At 44.0% G+C, this 20,794-nt stretch overlaps 1 protein-coding gene across 1 annotated transcript in view; it reads left to right on the forward strand.

The window, feature by feature from the left end:
• The window catches only part of LOC120047984 (probable phospholipid-transporting ATPase IA), a 99,743-nt gene extending 79,172 nt beyond the window's left edge, over positions 1-20,571 (forward strand). Inside the window, exons 20-23 of the mRNA XM_038993629.1 lie at positions 9,030-9,118; positions 10,136-10,228; positions 12,776-12,867; positions 18,084-20,571. Coding sequence (XP_038849557.1) covers positions 9,030-9,118; positions 10,136-10,228; positions 12,776-12,867; positions 18,084-18,181 — 372 coding nt within the window. The 3' untranslated portion in view covers positions 18,182-20,571. The remainder of the gene's footprint in view (positions 1-9,029; positions 9,119-10,135; positions 10,229-12,775; positions 12,868-18,083) is intronic.
• Positions 20,572-20,794: the final 223 nt, after the last annotated feature.

Here is a 20,794-nt window from a genome sequence, read left to right on the forward strand (position 1 = left end):
GTGGTAGTTGTTGGGAAGAATTTCAATGTGTCTATGCCGTAACCCAACTCTGTGTTTCTCATCGGAGGGCCAGAGGGGATCTAGACTGTCGGACTGACAGATTCTGGGTTGTGTTGCGGAATGACTTAATTGGGCCCAATTAGCCCACTGTTTGTGTTATGTCACCCTCGCTTGCCCCCTAAGTATCTGCAGGTGACGGTGAAACCTTGTCGCTGTACGGAGGAGCGATTCAACAATTCACACTAAAATCTGAAGTATTTGTGGTGGTGTTGTCAGCAAAGTTATATTATAGCAGGTATTTGTGTCTCAGCATTGTATTTGTAATACATCAAAATTGTTCTGAATATCTGTTTGATTCTGTTTAAGGTAAAGTGTCTAAAATGCATTTTGCGGTATGACATGTGTAAGGCACTCCTCCCTTGGTGCATCCCCACACACACACACACACACTGGTGCTTTCATCCAGTCCCTGCAGTTCTGGAGTAAAGGGAGTGATGGTGCTCTCTGGACAGCTTGGTAACCCTATGCCTAGCTCAGCCGTGGGGTTCCCAGTACATCATCACACTGGAATTATGTTCCTGACACCCGAGAACATATCAGAGTCCTGCTAAATGACACCAGGCCTCCCAGGCCCCAGTTGTGGCAGAGGAAGAGGGGAGGTCTCGAAACCCACCATCTCAGATTGTTCTGATATTGTTTCTGTTAGAAACAGATAAGATCTCTTTGAGCTAATTTATTGCATCCAAATTGGCCATTTTAATTTATAGGATTCATGTAATATTCAATAACTATAGTCCCTAATATTCGATTTGGACCAAACAGTTTTCTAACAATGAGTAGGGACATGAGGAATCCAAAGAAATAGTCAAAAGTCAACGACGGACCGCCCACACCAATCCCACAACGAGTATATAGTATCAGTTCTCTGTCTTACAAAGGAGTATGGAGCTGCAGTGTTGTTTCTCATCCGTTGTAATGTGTTCTCAGTGAAGTTGGTGATGTTTTCTTCCCCCTGTTCAGATACAGTTGTCATTGAAGTTATGTTTAGGTCCCATCCTACGTCCTTCTTACCAGATTCTGACCACTATTACAAAATTATATATTGGTTTGCTTACTGTGTAAGCAGTCTCTGGACAAGTTATGACAGCAACCCATGCTTTGGTTTTGTCGGTCACTGTGTCAAATGCAAACTTTTTAGCATTTGTGGCACAAATCCAATGCATGTCGATGCAAATACCTATATTAGTATTTTCAAGCTTCATATTCAAATCATTCCAAAGTATCGAAAAAATGATTGTGTAACTCAATGATGTTACTTACACAGTTGAAGTCATGTTTACATACACTTAGGTTGGAGTCATTAAAACTAGTTTTTCAACCACTCCACAAATGTCTTGTTAACGAACTATTGTTTTGGCAAGTCGGTTAGGACATCTACTTTGTGCATGACACAAGTAATTTTCCAACAATTGTTTACAGACAGATTATTTCACTTATAATTCACTGTATCACAATTCCAGTGGGTCAGAAGTTTACATACACTAAGTTGACCGTGCCTATAAACAGCTTGGAAAATTCCAGAAAATGATGTCATGGCTTTAGGAGCTTCTGATAGGCTAATTGAAATCATTTGAGTCAATTGGAGGTGTACTTGCGGATGTATTTCAAGGCCTACCTTCAAACTCAGTGCCTCTTTGCTTGACATCATGGGAAAATCAAAAGAAATCAGCCAAGACTTCATAAAAAAAATTGTAGACCTCAAGTCTGGTTCATCCTTGGGAGTAATTTCCAAACGCCTGAAGGTACCACGTTCATCTGTACAAACAATAGTATGCAAGTATAAACACCATGGGACCATGCAGCCGTCATACCGCTCAGGAAGGAGACGCGTTCTGTCTCCTAGAGATGAATGTACTTTGGTGCGAAAAGTGCAAATCAATCCCAGAACAACAGCGAAGGACCTTGTGAAGATGCTGGAGAAAACAGGTACAAAAGTATCTATATCCACAGTAAAATTAGTCCTATATCGACATAGCCTGAAAGGCTGCTCAGCAAGGAAGAAGCCACTTTTTGGAGAAATGTCCTCTGGTCTGATAAAACAAAAATAGAACTGTTTGGCCATAATGACCATCGTTATGTTTGGAGGAAAAAGGGGGAGGCTTGCAAGCCAAAGAACACCATCCCAACCGTGAAGCACAGGGGTGGCAGCATCATGTTTTGGGGGTGCTTTGCTGCAGGAGGGACTGGTGCACTTCACAAAATAGATGGCATCATGGGGTAGGAAAATTATGTGGATTTATTGAAGCAACATCTCAAGACATCAATCCAGAAAGTTAAACCTTGGTCACTAATGCGTCTTCCAAATGGACAATGACCCCAAGCATACTTTCAAAGTTGTGGCAAAATGGCTTAAGGACAACAAAGTCAAGGTATTGGAGTGGCCATCACAAAGCCCTGACCTCAATCCCATAGAACATTTGTGGACAGAACTGAAAAAGCGTGTGCGAGCAAGGAGGCCTACAAACCTGACTCAGTTACACCAGCTCTGTCAGGAGGAATGGGCCAAAATTCAACCAACTTATTGTGGGAAGCTTGTGGAAGGCTACCCGAAACGTTTGAACAAAGTTAAACAATTTAAAGGCAATGCTACCATATACTAATTGAGTGTATGTAAACTTCTGATCCACTGGGAATGTGTTGAAAGAAATAAAAGCTGAAATAAATTGTTCTCTCTAATATTATTCTGACATTTCACATTCTTAAAGTGGTGATCCTAACTGACCTAAGAGAGGGCGTTTTTAGGAATGGTGAAAAACTGAGTTTAAATGTATTTTGCTAAGGTGTATGTAAACTTCTGACTTCAACTGTAGATGATTTGGATATGAAGAGCGAAAATGCAATGCAATAGGTACTATTGACCTGCTTTGGATTTCTGAAATGACATGTAACGACCCTGCACTAGCAGCAAACACCTCTCTTTCGCTGACTCGCTTTCCCTCTGTCACTGTTGCTCTGTCGTTCTCGCTTGATCTCTCACTAACACTTTCTTTCTCTCTGCCTCTTCCCCTCTCCTCTTTCTTTCCCATATTCTCTCTTTTCCATGTTCTCTCTCTTTCCCCCCTCCCTCTATCACCCACCCTCCCCTCTGTCTCTGTGTCTGTTTGTAATGCTTGAGGGTCATGATGATATAGACACCACTTCTTGTTCTACAGTTTCTGACTCCACAATTCACCTCATTCAAGAAAGACGTTGAGCAATGGCTGACTTAATGCGATAGCATTTGTCAGTGTCAGTGAGTTTGAGCTTTACTTGGACGATTGACAAGACAGGTGCCTTGGACCATCCCTTAAACATCTTGAAACAGACGTCTTAAGTTTGACAAGATGCTTGGTTGGCCCAGGCCCAAACCACACATACATTTTAGCCTTGAGTTGACGTGGATGAAAAAGGAAGATTCAAATCGGATCTTTTCAGAGGAGGGACATGAGCTGCTATAGTAAGGGGCTTAGGCACACCTTACGAGATGACACGGCAAACACCATCACCCTGGCCCGTCTCCTGGCGATTTCCTGTCGCTATCAACAACACAGCTGTAAGGATGTTAGAGCATAGATAACTCTGTGCCTTTCCGACACCTGCCATTTCCTTTGCTTTTGCCAGCGTCTGCAGGGAACAGTACTTCCCCTCACTCTCACACTCACTTGACCGCTTGTCATCGACACTTTGGATTCACCCCTCAACAGGTGCGCCTCACATTCCTCCCGCAGTTTGTGCCAAGCGATAAGCAACACGTTCTCCTCAGTGTTTTGCTCAGAAGGGAGAGGTTCATATTTTGGCATACTACAGACGTACAGCAGAGAGACAGATGGAGAAGTTTTCTATACGAATGAAATATGAACATTTAAGAGAGTAGAATTAAAGATTATCTTCACAATTTGTATGTCTTTTGTGTCCTGAGAACCTTCACCGAAAGTAAACTTTTCTGAAATTGAACCCCCCAAAAATGTCGGATTAACATAGCCTTTTGGGTTACTTTGATCAGTCGTAGTCATGAAACGTTAACAGTACTTGGAGGGGCTACATATCAGTTCATGTAAAATAAAAAGGTATTAAAAAGAAATCTAGGACACCGATAATGTAAGGTGACTTCACCGTCTCCTTGTGCTCTGGTCAAAAGTAGTGCACTATGTATGGAATATGGTGACATTCACTCACACGTTTGTTTGAATGGAATTATTTATATTGAAGTGCAACTGTAGAGCCTCCAGTGCAGGCAGCTCATCAGGACTCACTTTCTTTGAAGAACAAGAATGCCCCTACAGAATGCCCCTATAGAATGGCACAGAGGCCAGCTGCACCTCACTAGATAACCCATCCTCTCTCGACTCAGGCCAGCTCCACCCAGCAAGGACCAGTCTAGGACCATAGAGATGGTGTGTGTTTTGACGGTGCGGGTGTCCCTGTGCGGGTGTCTGCGTGCATGCTTGCGTGTGTGTGTGTGTACTATCACCAGTGACAGAGTGACACTGAAGTAGCAGGGCCACAGATGACAGATCTCGCAATTTCTCCGCTATCTCCAAAATCACCAGGGATCCCTAAAAACTCTGGGGGACGAGTGAAACGTTTTATAGAACCCACAAGGTTCCTCACTATTAAACCTGTGACAGCCCTATGATGGAATTAAAGGCACTTCAGCATTTGAGGTGACTCTCTTCCCTCCACTGGTTTCCCTCTGTGTCTGTGTTTTAGGAATACTTAAGGCCTTTAAGAGCTGCGCCTGTGTCGTATGGTAGCCCCCTCTACGCTATCGTTGAAAACCCAATGATTTATGGAAGACTTGAGCGGCTGTGGAAGCCACGGGATAGTCCATGGTGTGAGACTTTGCTGTGTTATGCGTGTCAGTATATGTAGTTGAATGGCCATGGATATGGGCGTACTTGTCGTTATCCGTGAGCTAATACATGTCAAACTGACACAGTCTGTCGGCTAATCTATCTCACTTTAATAATTCTTGAGTCACGTTGTAAATCACTATCGGACAGTTGTGCCTGGATGACTTCTGTTGAGCTATTACTGTTTTTGTTAGCGTTCTGTCCTATGTTTTTCTTCGGGATATCTCAGGGCTATTGAGAGGCGACATGCAGAGAGTAAACAGATGGACCCAATTGAGCAGGCCCAGTTTAAGTTTTCCATAGTAAAAGCTTAGTGGGGTGGGGGTGTTAGGGATTTGCTTTTGCGTTGCAATGATGACATGCAGGGAATTTGTGGGCCGCGTCCGAACAAGGCCCCTCACACACTCTTGCTCTCTCTTTCTCCTTCGCTCTCGCTCTCTTTCTCCTTCGCTCTCTCTTCAGAGCATTAAGTTTGCCTCCATCTCTTTTCTCTCCCATCATCCTCAGGGACTGGCTTTTTCATTCTGCGGCTGTGTTTACACTCAATAACCTTAAGGATTTGGTTTCGGGTGGTAGCATGGAGCTGGTCGTGAGGGACTTTTTTGGGGCTCTTTTTGGCCAAACGTACAGATCCAGCTTCAATTTGAAGCATAGAAATCTGCACCCTCAAATCACCCAATAACCATTTCCCTAGATCCTTAGCTCCATAGCAGAACAATCTACCCCTCTGTTCCAACTTCCACCCCAGTCGTATGGTCCGGTAGAGCCAGCTGAATTTAGCCAAACGGACATGGATGGAGGTAGACCAAATCATTCACTGGGACTGGATTTGACTTAAAAAACCCTCGTCCTTTCATAGGGCCCAATAATAATAAAAAATGCCGTACAAAGAGACTCTGCTCCCAGGCTGCTAGTGTCCAAATATTAGCACCCAGAGGCTTTAGCTATGGCAGCACCAGGGCCATGCAGAGAAAAGGGGAAAGACTCAAATCTGACAGCCTTTCAGATATGACAGAAAGAGACGTGGTAAGAGTGAGGTGTGTGTGTTTGCATGCTTCTGTGTGTGTGTGCGTATGCGGTGGGCGTGTGTGTAAAGTTGGCTTTTCTCAATCTGCTTTCTAAAGCCAAAGGCCTCGGAACGGGGTGAATAGTGAAGGCCTTAATTGTCCTTCCTTCATATTTACCATCACAATGGCAGGCATTAACATTCTTGGGGCCACACTATCACTGTGGCCTGCCAGGCATGATCAGCCAACTGCTGCTGCGCTGAGACCCCCTGATCAATGCATCCAAGCATAGTAATCAGACGCCGCAACTCTGAGCCGATTGGATCAGTCTGTCCCTTGACAGTCGCATAAAGGATGGTTTGAAAAATCAGTTTTCTTAGACTGAGACGCCAAGTTTTAAGAATGTGAAAAATGACAAACGACTGTTGGCGTGTCCATATCGTATTCAGTGTGAAACCACTGCTTCATTTTGTAGATCTAAATACATTTACAATGTGTACCTCAAACAAAAAGCCTTCTACAGCTCTGCAACAGCAAGAAAAGCTTGCTGGTCTGCTCCAAACCAGATCTAAGGATTTAAGTGACACACTGAATGTTCTTTCACCAATGGCTATGAACTAACTTGGCTGTGTGTGTGTGTGTGTGTGTGTGTGTGTGTGTGTGTGTGTGTGTGTGTGTGTGTGTGTGTGTGTGTGTGTGTGTGTGTGTGTGTGTGTGTGTGTGTGTGTGTCCAGTGGCTGTGAGGGGGTTGACAGCCTGTCAAAACACTCTGCCCTGTAGCTACGGACACCACTGTCTGCCCGCCCAGACGAGTTTATTCGTTTGTCCTAAAAATACACCCAACTGTACCCCAGCTCCATCTCTAGCATCTACCAAAATGGCTGGCTCGGCCAGTATTTAGTGTGTCTGTCTTCAAATCCTCAATAAATAAACATTTATTAAGATTTAGTTGAGTGTTGAATTTACAGATTAGCGAAGTAGTCAGACCTTCAATGCAGTTTGCTGTAAATGTTTTAGTTATGATTTGTTGTTTTGTATATATTGTTTGTGCTTTGAATTATTTATGATGATATTTTGGAACAGTATTTGTAAGAAGTTGGAGTTTAAATTAGGAGCAAGTTTATTTTCCATGCTCGTTGACTTCGATTTAATGTATTTAATGTGCTGAGACACTGTCCGCGGTTTATCTTTTTAATTATTCGAGACACTTTAAATGCGGCTATTAAAATGTGTGATGCATTGGATGAAAACAAAAATAATTAAAGTTGGCGTTACGATAAAGAAAAGTCTATGTTTCTACCTGGGACTGCCTAACTTCAAACTTGACGTGAATATGTCCTGTGCGCTTATGTAATTTTCCCTCTACTTGTATTTTGGTCACTGCTGGCCAAAATAGAAAAGCTCCATTCATTCCAATACCATTTCAAACATTCGGAAAAAGCCATTTTGATTTCCACTCATTTGGGATTTCCTCTCTCCCTGATGTTTTGTCAGACATCATAGTCCATTTGCCTGATAATGGAGAGCAGATTAGCTCATTTAGGAACACCTGAACCCTTTGATAACTTTGACATTGATCCGTGTGTGTGTGTCTCCTAAGGCGCCATCCCAGGGTCCGGCCTGTTCCTAATTACAGGAAGACCCTTGTCTGGGGGCCCCTGCGGTTTGAACAACTGGCACAAGCATGTACTGCCCAAATTGCTGATGCGAGGAGGCGTGTGTTTTGCTTTTTGACATGTAATGACCGATAGTTTCACAGCAGCCAGGCCAAAGCAAACACAGCCCTGCGCAGACGGCTGTATGTGACGGCCCGCGCCAAGAGGATTCCTCTCTGTCTTCGCTCCGCCAGACCAAATGGAACATACACAGTTGTAGTTGCCCACCATCTTTGTATAGGTCAATGGAAAGACTACCTTTTAGAACTGAACTCAGTGGACTTTCATGTGTTGCTGCTATCCCCTTCTAATGTTTCTCTTTCCTTGTACTGAGGATCGAGTGAACGCCCTTCAGGCATCATCAGGGCAACAGGTTGCTAGTGGAGAAGGGTTTCGGAGGTTCGAGTTGAGAATCCCCTTCACCCTTCTTCCCATTGATACCTCACCAGTGACCTGTCTGCTGAGGATGCATCCCGCTCCGCTGCACCGTCATTCCCCACCTGCTCTTGAGGCCAGTCATTGTAGCTAACAGTTGCCATCAGGATAGGAAATTAATGGGTTGGGGCAAAAATGCCATTGAAAATGTGATGACAAGTATGAAGAAGTGTTTCCTACTGTATTTCCTCCACTCTGGCTAAAAGTTGCCTTTTGGCACAGATCTAGGATTAGCTACATGCTTACCTTAATCATTTGAGGGTTGAATGCAAAACTGACCTTAGATAAGCTACACCCTACCCCACCCCCCGCTCCACTCTGTCCACAGGTATGTTGTCCAATACCTCTTCCTTGTCAGAAATTGAGCTTTACCCAAGGTTTCTCTACTGATAGGGAATAATTGGAATAAGGGGTTTGGACATGGTTCCCATTGGTCCGTTTGGAGAGTGAAAGAACACCACAGTAACTGCATACCCTAGTAAAGAACACCACAGTAACTACCTACCCTGGTAAAGAACACCACAGTAACTACCTACCCTGGTAAAGAACAACACAGTAACTGCCTACCCTGGTAAAGAACAACACAGTAACTGCCTACCCTGGTAAAGAACAACACAGTAACTGCCTACCCTGGTAAAGAACAACACAGTAACTGCCTACCCTGGTAAAGAACAACACAGTAACTGCCTACCCTGGTAAAGAACAACACAGTAACTGCCTACCCTGGTAAAGAACAACACAGTAACTAACTGCCAAAGCTACTTCCTTTGCTCCAGGCTTCTCAAGATCATAGTTAAAACCCAAACAGCAACATGTGTCATTTAGTCACAGTGGATTACCATGTATTGTCAAACTGGGTTGATCCATGTAATTATTTTGCCTATTCAGTTGTTTATTGTGGGTAATTTGGTTGTTATTAAAGATGTAACAAGACTGCCTAAAGCAATCTGAGCCTTTACTGCTGCACCTACTGAGCCCTGTTTTGTCTGCAATGACCTAAGGAATGTGTTCCTGTTTTTCTGTATGTGCGTGTGTCTCAGGCGGACATGATGTTCAGTTCGGGAGTCTTCTGGATGGGCCTGATATTCATCCCTGTCACCTCCCTGGTCTTTGACGTGGCCTACAAAGTGTGAGTTCCCCCCACTCATCACCACCACCCCCTCTACATGTCCTGCTCACGGGAAATTCCTTAGATCACATGTAGACATTTACATATAGAAATAAATGTAGAATGTACAATTACATATAGAAGTCATTTATAGGATCTCTGTGGTGCCGGGGTTGGAACCGGTTCAGTGAACAGAACCGAAAAGCGTAAAATAATTTTTTCAGAGAAACAGAATCAGAACCGCAAAAGAAAGCGATCCATATTGTTCCGAAACAGAACTGTTATTTTTAAAACATGGGAACCGGTTAATAACTTTATTTTACACTCTAGGCATTTTTTTCCAGTCCCACAAGAAACACAACAAAGCACCTATGCAAAGCCCTCACTCTGTCACTCAGAAACGTATTCTAGTGTCAGCTAAAAATTCTTTGCTTAAAAATAAATAAATCAGGAAATGGGAAATACTAAATAAATACTAAACAGGTCTCAGACATGCAGGTGTAACATTTATAGTTACTGGTATATCATGTTTTTTTTTTGCAGATTCTGCTCTAGGAGAAATGTCTTGAGAAACTATTTAGACCACCAATAAATAACATGCAGTGTAACATTTTATAGTTATTTGATTCATAGCAAGAGATGTATTCTAATACTGTCCGATTCAGAGTTTATATAAGTGTGAACCATTCAGAATGAAATTATTAAATGAGGTCATTGGGAGACTTACTTTAGGTATCTCAACTCTGAATCAGTCTCATAGTTCTGGGGAATCCAGAGGAATCACATTTACAGCAGATTGAAGCAGCAACTAAAAGGTAATTGTGGTGTCATTTACCGGACATCTACTTCGCCTCTGATATGCAGAATTAATTCAGATTGCATGTACACTTTTGAGAAAGCCTCTTGGACAGATTTGGGATGGTGTGTTACATAGAGATACAATATAATCCTACTGTATAATAATATAAGGAATAGTGTTGTATTTAACGCTGTGGTTGTGAATGCCTGTTGGTGACGTCTGCTCCTTTTGAGCCACAGTGTGAAGAAGGTGTGCTTTAAGACCCTGGTGGATGAGGTGCAGGAGCTGGAAGCCTTGTCCAAGGACCCAGGAGCCCTGGTGCACGGGAAGAGGTACTGGACCGTCTCTCACCCTTTTCTCACCTTCCTCCTTTTCCAAGAGGACATCCCAAATGGCACCCTATTCCCTATAAAGTGCACTATTTTTGACCAGGACCCACCATATAGGGAACAGGGTGCTATTTGGGACGCATACTTGAAAATGCTTTGTTTATAGGTTAGCTTTTATCCTTCACAGTACACAAGACCCTTATAAACTCAGCAAAAAAAGAAACATCCTCTCACTGTCAACTGCGTTTATTTTCAGCAAACTTAACATGTGTAAATATTTGTATGAACATAAGATTCAACAACTGAGACATAAACTGAACAAGTTCCACAGACATTTGATGAACAGAAATGGAATAATGTGTCCCTGAACAAATGGGGGGTCAAATCAAAAGTAACAGTCAGTATCTGGTGTGACCACCAGCTGCATTAAGTACTGCAGAGCATCTCTTCCTCATGGACTTCACCAGATTTGCCAGTTCTTGCTGTGAGATGTCACCCCAATCTTCCACCAAGTCACCTGCAAGTTCCCGGACATTTCTGGGTGGAATGGCCCTAGCCCTCACCCTCCAATCCAACAGGTCCAAGACGTGCGCAATGGGATTGAGATCCGGGCTCTTCGCTGGCCATGGCAGAACACTGACATTCCTATCCAGCAGGAAATCACGCACAGAACGAGCAGTATGGCTGGTGGCATTGTCAGGATGAGACTGCAGGAAGGAGGAGGATGTCTTCCCTGTAATGCACATCGTTGAGATTGCCTGCAATGACAACAAGCTCAGTCCGATGATGCTGTGACACACCACCCCAGACCATGATGGACCCTCCACCTCCAAATCGATCCCGCTCCAGAGTACAGGCCTCGTAACGCTCATTCCTTCAACGATAAACGCGAATCTGACCATCACCCCAGGTGAGACAAATCCACGACTCATCAGTGAAGAGCACTTTTTACCAGTCCTGTCTGGTCCAGCGACGGTGGGTTTGTGCCCATAGGCGACGTTGTTGCCGGTGATGTCTGGTGAGGATTTGCCTTACCAACAGGCCTACAAGCCCTCAGTCCAGCCTCTGTCCCGTAATAGGCTGAGAGTCTGAGCACTGATGGAGGGATTGTGCATTCCTGGTGTAACTCGGGCAGTTGTTGTTGCCATTCTGTACCTGTCTCGCAGCTGTGATGTTTTGGATGTACCGATCCTGTGCAGGTGTTACACGTGGTCTGCCACTGCGAGGACAATCAGCTGTCCGTCCTGTCTCCCTGTAGCGCTGTCTTAAGCGTCTCACAGTACGGACATTGCAATTTATTGCCCTGGTCACATCTGCAGTCCCCATGCCTCCTTGCAGCATGCCTAAGGCACGTTCACTCAGATGAGCAGGGACCCTGGGCATCTTTCTTTTGGTGTTTTTGGAGTCCGTAGAAAGGCCTCTTTAGTGTCCTAAGTTTTCATATCTGTGACCTTAATTGCCTACCGTCTGTAAGCTGTTAGTGTCTTAACGACCGTTCCACAGGTGCATGTTCATTAATTGTTTATGGTTCATTGAACAAGCATGGGAAACAGTGTTTTAACCCTTTGCAATGAAGATCTGTTAGTTATTTGGATTTTTACGAATTATCTTTGAAAGACAGGGTCCTGAAAAAGGGCTGTTTCTTTTTTTGCTGAGTTTACAACCAGAATATCTCAATTACTTTTCTCCATATCATGAATTCACAAATTCTCTTTATATTACTTCATACACCGCATGTACAACACTTGACTTACACATTTAAACTTTTAGAAGTTATAGACTATTTACCCCCTGAGGATTCAATAATATTTATCTTGGCTTCCCTGTTTTTAGTACGTATGGTGTAATCACGGTCTGCCTACTGTACACTATACGGTTCACTCTTACCTCTACTCTTTGAACTCTGCTCCAGGCCATCCATCCAGGCTGTTATACATGCTTGGAACATGACTCTCTCCCTCTGAAACTGTGTGAAGAGAGACTGTAGTGTACTGTAGAGCCTCCAGCTAATTAGAGACTTGCATCTTGAGCTAAACTCCCAGAGATGATTTGCGTTGCAAATGGCACTGTATAGTGCACTACATTTGGCCAGGGCCCATAGGGAAATGGGTGCCATTTGGGACACAGCGATCAGTTAGCCGGGTCCCATCAATGGCCTGTGGAGTGCATTAGCATGGATCAGACCAGTGTGAAATCTCCTGCCGGTTGAAAGTGATCTCCCCTATCTGGCCACAGGCCCAGCCCCAGCAGGCTAGGAACCTGGCCCGGGACCGGACGCATGTAGATGCACTCACTCAGTTCCTTTCTCACACTCACGCAATTATATACACACACACACCACACATGCACACTCTCTCTCTCGCACACACACAGAATCCATCCCTTCTTCCTCTCCCCCATGCCTGGTCTCTCCTCAGCAGGAAGTGCAGTTGGCTTGTGTCTCCTCTGTCCTGTGGAGGACTGTACTGGGAGAGAGAGGGCTTGATGTATGGATGGTTAAATCTGGCTGAATGGCTCACCGTGGCACTCACTGTCTCTCTGTCTTTGCAGTCTGACGGAGAGGGCACAGCTCCTGAAGAACGTCTTCAAGAAGAGCACTGTCAGTATGTACCGATCGGACTCCATGCAGCAGAATCTGCTACGTAAGTCACACACACAATATTAAAACATGCACATACCTCACACCCTGACCTGAAGGAAAGCCCTCATGCTGTTTTTCTCAGAGAAAGAGACCCATTTTCTCTCTGTAGCAGCACTGGTCCAACACACCAAGACAGGCTTTTGAATTGAGTGTAGTTCCTATGTGGATACATAGCTCCATGCTATGGGGATTCTATATATATACTGTAGCTTCAAAGGGGACTCCGCTTGTGTCTTAAATGACACCCAATGGGCCCTGGGAAAAGTAGTGTACTGCACAGGGAATAGGGTGCCATTTGGGATGCTGCCTCAGCGTTGGAGAAGTGCTAATACTCTGCTGATCCCACCGCTCTTTACAATTCGATATCCATGTTCCACATTAGCCAGCATGACATCCACATACATGATCCTGCCGTTAGCCTCATTAAGTAACACAAAAACATCCCACGGTTCCCCCGTTGGTGTCCCTCCGCCTGCTAATACAACCTCCCCACCACTATATTTGCATCCCAAATGGCACCCTTTCCCCTTTACAGTGCACTAGGGCTCTTGTCAAATGTAGTGCACTATATAGAGAATAAGGGGCTTTTTATGGCGCACACTAATGGAGAGTCACGTCCCATCTAATACAAATCTCATAGTAGTCTGGATAGAAGCTATAAGACAACACAGATGGGTTTTATTTTGGATTGTAAACTGGGTGGTTCGAGCCCTGAATGCTGATTGGCTGACAACCGTGGTATATCAGACCGTTTACCACGCGTATGACAAAGCATTTATTTTTACTGCAGTAATAATGTTGGTAACCAGTTTATAATAGCAATAAGACACCTTGGGGGTTTGTGATATATGGCCAATATACCACGGCTAAGGGCTGTGTCCAGGCACTCCGCGTTGTGTCGTGGTTAAGAACTGCCCTTAGCCGTGGATAAGAACTGCCCTTAGCCGTGGATAAGAACTGCCCTTAGCCGTGGATAAGAACTGCCCTTAGCAGTGGTATATTGGCCATATACCACACCCCCTCGGGCCTTATTGCTTAAATATACCACGGCTAAGGGCAGTTCCCTTGTACGACACAAAGTGGAGTGCCTGGACACAGCCCTAGCCGTGGTATATTGGCAATATATATTGGCAATATACCACAACCCCTCGGGCCTTATTGGTTAATTGGATTTATTTCTGTTTGTTTCGCTGATCTTTTTGTATGTTTTTTGTTTGTCTCGTAGGTGGGGAAGGGATCGTTCTTGTGTGACCCCTGTTTGTCTCGTAGGTGGGGAAGGGATCGTTCTTGTGTGACCCCTGTTTGTCTCGTAGGTGGGGAAGGGATCGTTCTTGTGTGACCCCTGTTTGTCTCGTAGGTGGGGAAGGGATCGTTCTTGTGTGACCCCTGTTTGTCTCGTAGGTGGGGAAGGGATCGTTCTTGTGTGACCCCTGTTTGTCTCGTAGGTGGGGAAGGGATCGTTCTTGTGTGACCCCTGTTTGTCTCGTAGGTGGGGAAGGGATCGTTCTTGTGTGACCCCTGTTTGTCTATTAGGCGGGGAAGGGATCGTTCTTGTGTGACCCCTGTTTGTCTCGTAGGTGGAGAAAGGATCGTTCTTGTGTGACCCCTGTTTGTCTCGTAGGTGGGGAAGGGATCGTTCTTGTGTGACCCCTGTTTGTCTCGTAGGTGGGGAAGGGATCGTTCTTGTGTGACCCCTGTTTGTCTCGTAGGTGGGGAAGGGATCGTTCTTGTGTGACCCCTGTTTGTCTATTAGGCGGGGAAGGGATCGTTCTTGTGTGACCCCTGTTTGTCTCGTAGGTGGGGAAGGGATCGTTCTTGTGTGACCCCTGTTTGTCTCGTAGGTGGGGAAGGGATCGTTCTTGTGTGACCCCTGTTTGTCTCGTAGGTGGGGAAGGGATCGTTCTTGTGTGACCCCTGTTTGTCTCGTAGGTGGGGAAGGGATCGTTCTTGTGACCCCTGTTTGTCTCGTAGGTGGAGAAAGGATCGTTCTTGTGTGACCCGTTTGTCTATTAGGCGGGGAAGGGATTGTTCTTGTGACCCCTGTTTGTCTCGTAGGTGGAGAAAGGATCGTTCTTGTGTGACCCGTTTGTCTATTAGGTGGGGAAGGGATCGTTCTTGTGTGACCCCTGTTTGTCTCGTAGGTGGAGAAAGGATTGTTCTTGTGACCCCTGTTTGTCTCGTAGGTGGGGAAGGGATCGTTCTTGTGTGACCCCTGTTTGTCTCGTAGGTGGAGAAAGGATCGTTCTTGTGTGACCCGTTTGTCTATTAGGCGGGGAAGGGATTGTTCTTGTGACCCCTGTTTGTCTCGTAGGTGGGGAAGGGATCGTTCTTGTGTGACCCCTTTTTATTTTGACGTTCTTACCTGTAGAGAAACAAAAACCCCCGATCTCTATTAGAAACCCAACCTATGCCCTTTTCACAGTATCGTGTCGATCCAAAACACATTGTCCTTTTCAGCAGGCTTTCAGCAACTATGGTGGATGTGTAACCAGGCCATCTTAGTAAAGTTTGGTTCAGCTCAATAGTGTGAAAAGCCCTCTGTACCCACCTCTCCTCCCCTGTGTGCTGTGACCTACAGTTGAAGTCGGAAGTTTACATACACTTAGGTTGGAGTCATTGAAACTTGTTTTAACCACTCCACAAATTTCTTGTTAACAAACCATAGTTTTGGCATGTCGATTAGGACATCTACTTTGCTCATGACACACAAGTAATTTTTCCAACAATTGTTTACAGACAGATAATTTCACTTATAATTCACTGTATAACAATTCCAGTGGGTCAGAAGTTTACATCCACTAAGTTGACTGTGCCTTTAAACAGCTTGGAAAATTCCAGAAAATTGTGTCATGGCTTTAGAAGCTTCTGATAGGCTAATTGACATCATTTGAGTCAATTGGAGGTGTACCTGTGGATGTATTTCAAGGCCTACCTTCAAACTCAGTGCCTCTTTGCTTGACATCGTGGGAAAATCAAAAGAAATCAGCCAAAAAAAATTAGACCTCCACAAGTCTGGTTCATCCTTGGGAGCAATTTCCAAACGCCTGAAGGTACCACGTTCATCTGTACAAACAATAGTACGCAAGTATAAACACCATGGGACCATGCAGCCCTCCTACCGCTCAGAAGGGAGACGCTTTCTGTCTCCTAGAGATGAACGTACTTTGGTGCGAAAAGTGCCAATCAATCCCAGAACAACAGCAAAGGACCTTGTGAAGATGCTGGAGGAAACAGGTACAAAAGTATCTATATCCACAGTAAAACGAGTCCTATATCGATATAACCTGAAAGGCCGCTCAGCAAGGAAGAAGCCACTGCTCCAAAACCTCCATAAAAAAGCCAGACTACGGTTTGCAACTGCACATGGGGACAAAGTTTGTACTTTTTTGAGAAATGTCCTCTGGTCTGATGAAACAAAAATCGAACTCTTTGGCCATAATGACCATTGTTATGTTTGGAGGAAAAAGGGGGAGGCTTACAACCCGAAGAGCACCATCCCAACCGTGAAGCCCTAGGACCATGCCTCAGGACTACCTGGCCTGATGACTCCTTGCTGTCCCCAGTCCACCTGGCCATGCTGTTGCTCCAGTTTCAACTGTTCTGCCTACGGCTATGGAACCCTGACCTGTTCACTGGACGTGCTACCTGTCCCAGACCTGCTATTTTCAACTTTCTAGAGACAGCAGGAGTGATAGAGATACTCTGAATGATCGGCTATGAAAAGCCAACTGACATTTACTCCTGAGGTGCTGACCTGTTGCACCCTCGACAACCACTGTGATTATTATTATTTGAACATTTGAACATCTTGGCCATGTTCTGTTATAATCTCCACCCGGCACAGCCAGAAGAGGACTGGTCACCCCTCATAGCCTGGTTCCGCTCTAGGTTTCTTCCTAGGTTCTGGCCTTTCTAGGGAGTTTTTCATAGCCACCGTGCTTCTACACCTGCATTGCTTGCTGTTTGGGGTTTTAGGCTGGGTTACTGGACATCACTTTGTGACATCAGGTGATGTAAGAAGGGCTTTATAAATACATTTAATTGAAGCACGGGGTGGCAGCATCATGTTGTGGGGGTGCTTTGCTGCAGGAGGAACTGGTGCACTTCACAAAATAGATGGCATCATGAGGTAGGACAATTATGTGGATATATTGAAGCAACATCTCAAGACATCAGTCAGGAAGTTAAAGCTTGGTCGCAAATGGGTCTTCCAAATGGACAATGACTCCAAGCATACTTCCAAAGTTGTGGCAAAATGGCTTAAGGACAACAAAGTCAAGGTATTGGAGTGCCCATCACAAAGCCCTGACCTCAATCCTATAGAAAATCTGTGGTCAGAACTGAAAAAGCGTGTGTGAGCAAGGAGGCCTACAAACCTAACTCAGTTACACCAGCTCTGTCAGGAGGAATGGGCCAAAATCCACCCAACTTATTGTGGGAAGCTTGTGGAAGGCTACCTGAAATGTTTGACCCAAGTTACACAATTTAAAGCAATGCTACCAAATACTAATTGAGTGTATGTAAACTTCTGACCCACTGGGAATGTGATGAAAGAAATAAAAGCTTAAATGAATCATTCTCTCTACTATTATTCTGACATTTCACATTCTGAAAATAAAGTGGTGATCCTAACTGATCTAAGACTAAATCTTTACTAGGTTTAAATGTCAGGAATTGTGAAAAACTGAGTTTAAATGTATTTGGCTATGGTATGTAAACTTCCGACTTCAACTGTATGTGAGTGGTGGTTACACATATTTAACGATTCATTAAATGCTGCAATATTATTCCCACAATGCACTCCTCTCACCGGGCCTTTTGAACTCATCTGCTGGCCTACAGGTAGTGCCTGAATCATTTGAGACCTAAAGGTGAGTTAGGGGGTCAAAGGTTAGGATAAGAACTCCCGTAGTTGTAGGTAGTGGCTGTATAGCTAAGTAAAGAGAGGTGTCAGGTAACATGACTGCCCCTCCCTCGCTTAGCACTGGTCAAGCTTCTTGGGGAGCTTGAAAGACAAAAAAAAAAAAGTTCAGTCAATGTCATTTTATAAGTCCATTCTTTAATCCATTTTTATTCAGTTTATAAAAAATGTTTTATGAGTTTTATGCTTTTGTTCCGAAATGGTTTACTTCAAGCGAAGTTTGTTTCTTTCTAATCACGTTTGGAATTTGAACGTCAGCCATCGTTTCTCACTCTGTCCATCTGTCCTGCTTGCAGACGGCTACGCCTTCTCTCAAGACGAGAACGGAGTGGTCTCCCAGTCGGAGGTCATCCGGGCGTACGACACCACCAAACAGAGGACCAACGAGTGGTGAAACCACGCCCCTCTCTGCCCGGCCGGCCTTTTAAGAGCCACACCCGTTTCCGACGGTGATTTGAACCTGACGGGGAAGTCTCCGGATAACCCCAGCCCGAGCATCGCAGGATATTGGACATGATAAAGGAAAAGAAAGAGGGATGTCTTGTACTTCAAAAAGGGAAAAAAATAGGAACAAAAAAAGTGTTCAAAAAGTATTCACTGCTGTAGTTGTGTGTCCAGCAGACATGAGCACTGTGCTTGCATTTTTAGCAGTCTGTGGTCTGAAGTTTCTCTGTTCTTGCTCTATCTAATGAAGAGGTTTCACTTCTTAATGTCTCCTCCATTCCTATTAATAGATCCCAAAAAATATGTAGTTTGCTCCAAAATCGTCAAAACTGTTGTATGTGTACTCCAATTGGTGACCGAATAATCCAGATTTGATTTTGACCCCACCAAATATTTTGTTTTGTTTGTAAATGCAGATTGCGAAATAGCAGTTGTAAATGCAATCTCTTTCAAGTCGGCTGTAGCTTCGATCAAAAAAATCTCAACCAAGAATATTGACACTCCTGAGTTTATTCCAGCTTTGAATGGACCACTTCAGAACAGACATTTTGTTTTGTTGTTATTTTGCACTTCTACTGTATAAAAAGGCCTTACATTTGTTCATGCCTTCAGCCATACTTGTTTGTTTTTCTTCTAAATGTTTTTATTTTAGAATGATGTAGTTATCGTGCCCAAATTGAATAGTTTTTTTTAATGATAGCCGCCTGCAACTCGTCCAATTTCCACCATTTTATTACAGCACTTCGATTGCTCTATACAAGTAATTGCATTCCACACGTTACTCGGCTGCAACAATCACAATGGTGCCTAACTAGACTTTTTCCCTGATTAGAATACGTAAGATACCCTAGCTAGCTAGTTTAGAACAGTGCTCTACCCACTAATTGGCAAGAGGAGCTCATTGTTCCCCATGTATTGCTCTCCAGTACACAATGTGGTAGAAAGTAAAGTGGTATATATAAAATCACAGGCTCCATTGTTGCTTTCTTTCTACCCAGTGTTTTGGGGGTGGCTGTATGACGATCTTGTTGAATTTCCGTATGCTTACAGTGGCGGCTCTTCTTTCAAAAACGTCTTTTCCCTTCGAATGGAGAGTTTATCCTTCTAACATAAGTGCCATTAGCTTAAGGGAGAGAGAAAATTTGCCAGGAAACTCCACACAGTATCAAAACGACTTTCTCTATAGTTATTTTGAGAATTTGTATTTTTATATTGGAGAAGTACGAATTTTTGCATTGTGACCGGCTTTGTAATGAATAATTGTCCATGTTTTTCCTTTTTTTCTCTCAGACAAAAAAAAGAATGCCCAAATGAATGCCCAAAATATATTTCTTAAATGTCTCGTTGTTATTATTGTCACTATAGTACCTGCTTTGTTTATTTCATAATTAACTGTGTTTGTTCTCTTCTCCCTATGGGAGAGCGGTTTCCATACCGGCTGCGTGTGTGCGTTAATCCGCCATCTGCATGTGCATGTGCGTATGTGTGTGTGTAACCTCTTCTACTGTGGGTAACTTCTACATACGCATGTCTGTGTCATTTGTGTGAGACTGGGAGCCCTTAGAACCTCAGGTCTCCTTTTGCATTCTTTGACTGTGTTTTTGTATATGTTTGAGGACGTATGGGTGACTGACTGTGTGTGTGGTGCCGCTTGCTCCTCTGGTCTGTCTGCATGACTCCAGGTATAATGATGGTGTACTGTCTGCTGCTGTGTGGCCCTCTGTGTATGGCCAGACCTCAGCCCTGGGGGTCCTGGGCTCTGATGCTAAGGCTCTCGCTTGACAGGAGATGTTGCACAATGCACTCTGTTACCTTTCCAATAGTGGATATTTTGGTATTATCTGGTTATTGGTTTCAGTGTATTTTCTCTGGGTCTACATGTTTGTAACTTGTTTAGTTTTTTTTTTCTCATGCAGTGTACCTCTACTTTACTACAAACCTTTTTGTGTTTCTTCCTGGTTTAAGTGAGGGTATCAGTAAAAATGTATTTGTTACGCTATACTTTTGTGTTTCGATTGATTAGATGTCAACTGCTGTCACGATTCCAAAATGCTGAATGTGAGTCTTCTGATGTGAAAGTGGTCGTGGAAGGCTTGGACTGTTGCTTTTTGTCTGTGAAAGTTGTGGGCTGCATGAATGGACTAAAACCTTCTCCGGTTAAGTGTTTATTGTACTACTTTGATTCTCCCTCAAGTGTTGGTCAATTTACAGAAAAAAATGCACTTTTCAATTTGTTTCAATATCATTTAATGATTGTTCTGCATGTTGGGACTGCAAACTTTTAAGTGTTCTGTCTTTTACTGCCATAAAGGACTACTACTAAAATAAACTTTTCAAACATGGAAACCAACCTTTGTCATCATCTACCATCACAGAAATGGAATGTTCCACTATCACAATATCTATGAATGTCTGTCTGCAGTCCAAATGGCACCCTATTCTTTGTAGTGTACTACTCTGGGCAAAAGTAGTGCACTATGTTAGGATAAAGTGCCATCCCTCATTTAGGACTTTGTAACCATCCAAAATGAGGGAAGGCAGCTAGTTGCGGCAGCAAACAGGG

Source organism: Salvelinus namaycush, chromosome 5 (assembly GCF_016432855.1).
Source record: "Salvelinus namaycush isolate Seneca chromosome 5, SaNama_1.0, whole genome shotgun sequence".
Lineage (NCBI taxonomy): Eukaryota > Metazoa > Chordata > Actinopteri > Salmoniformes > Salmonidae > Salvelinus > Salvelinus namaycush.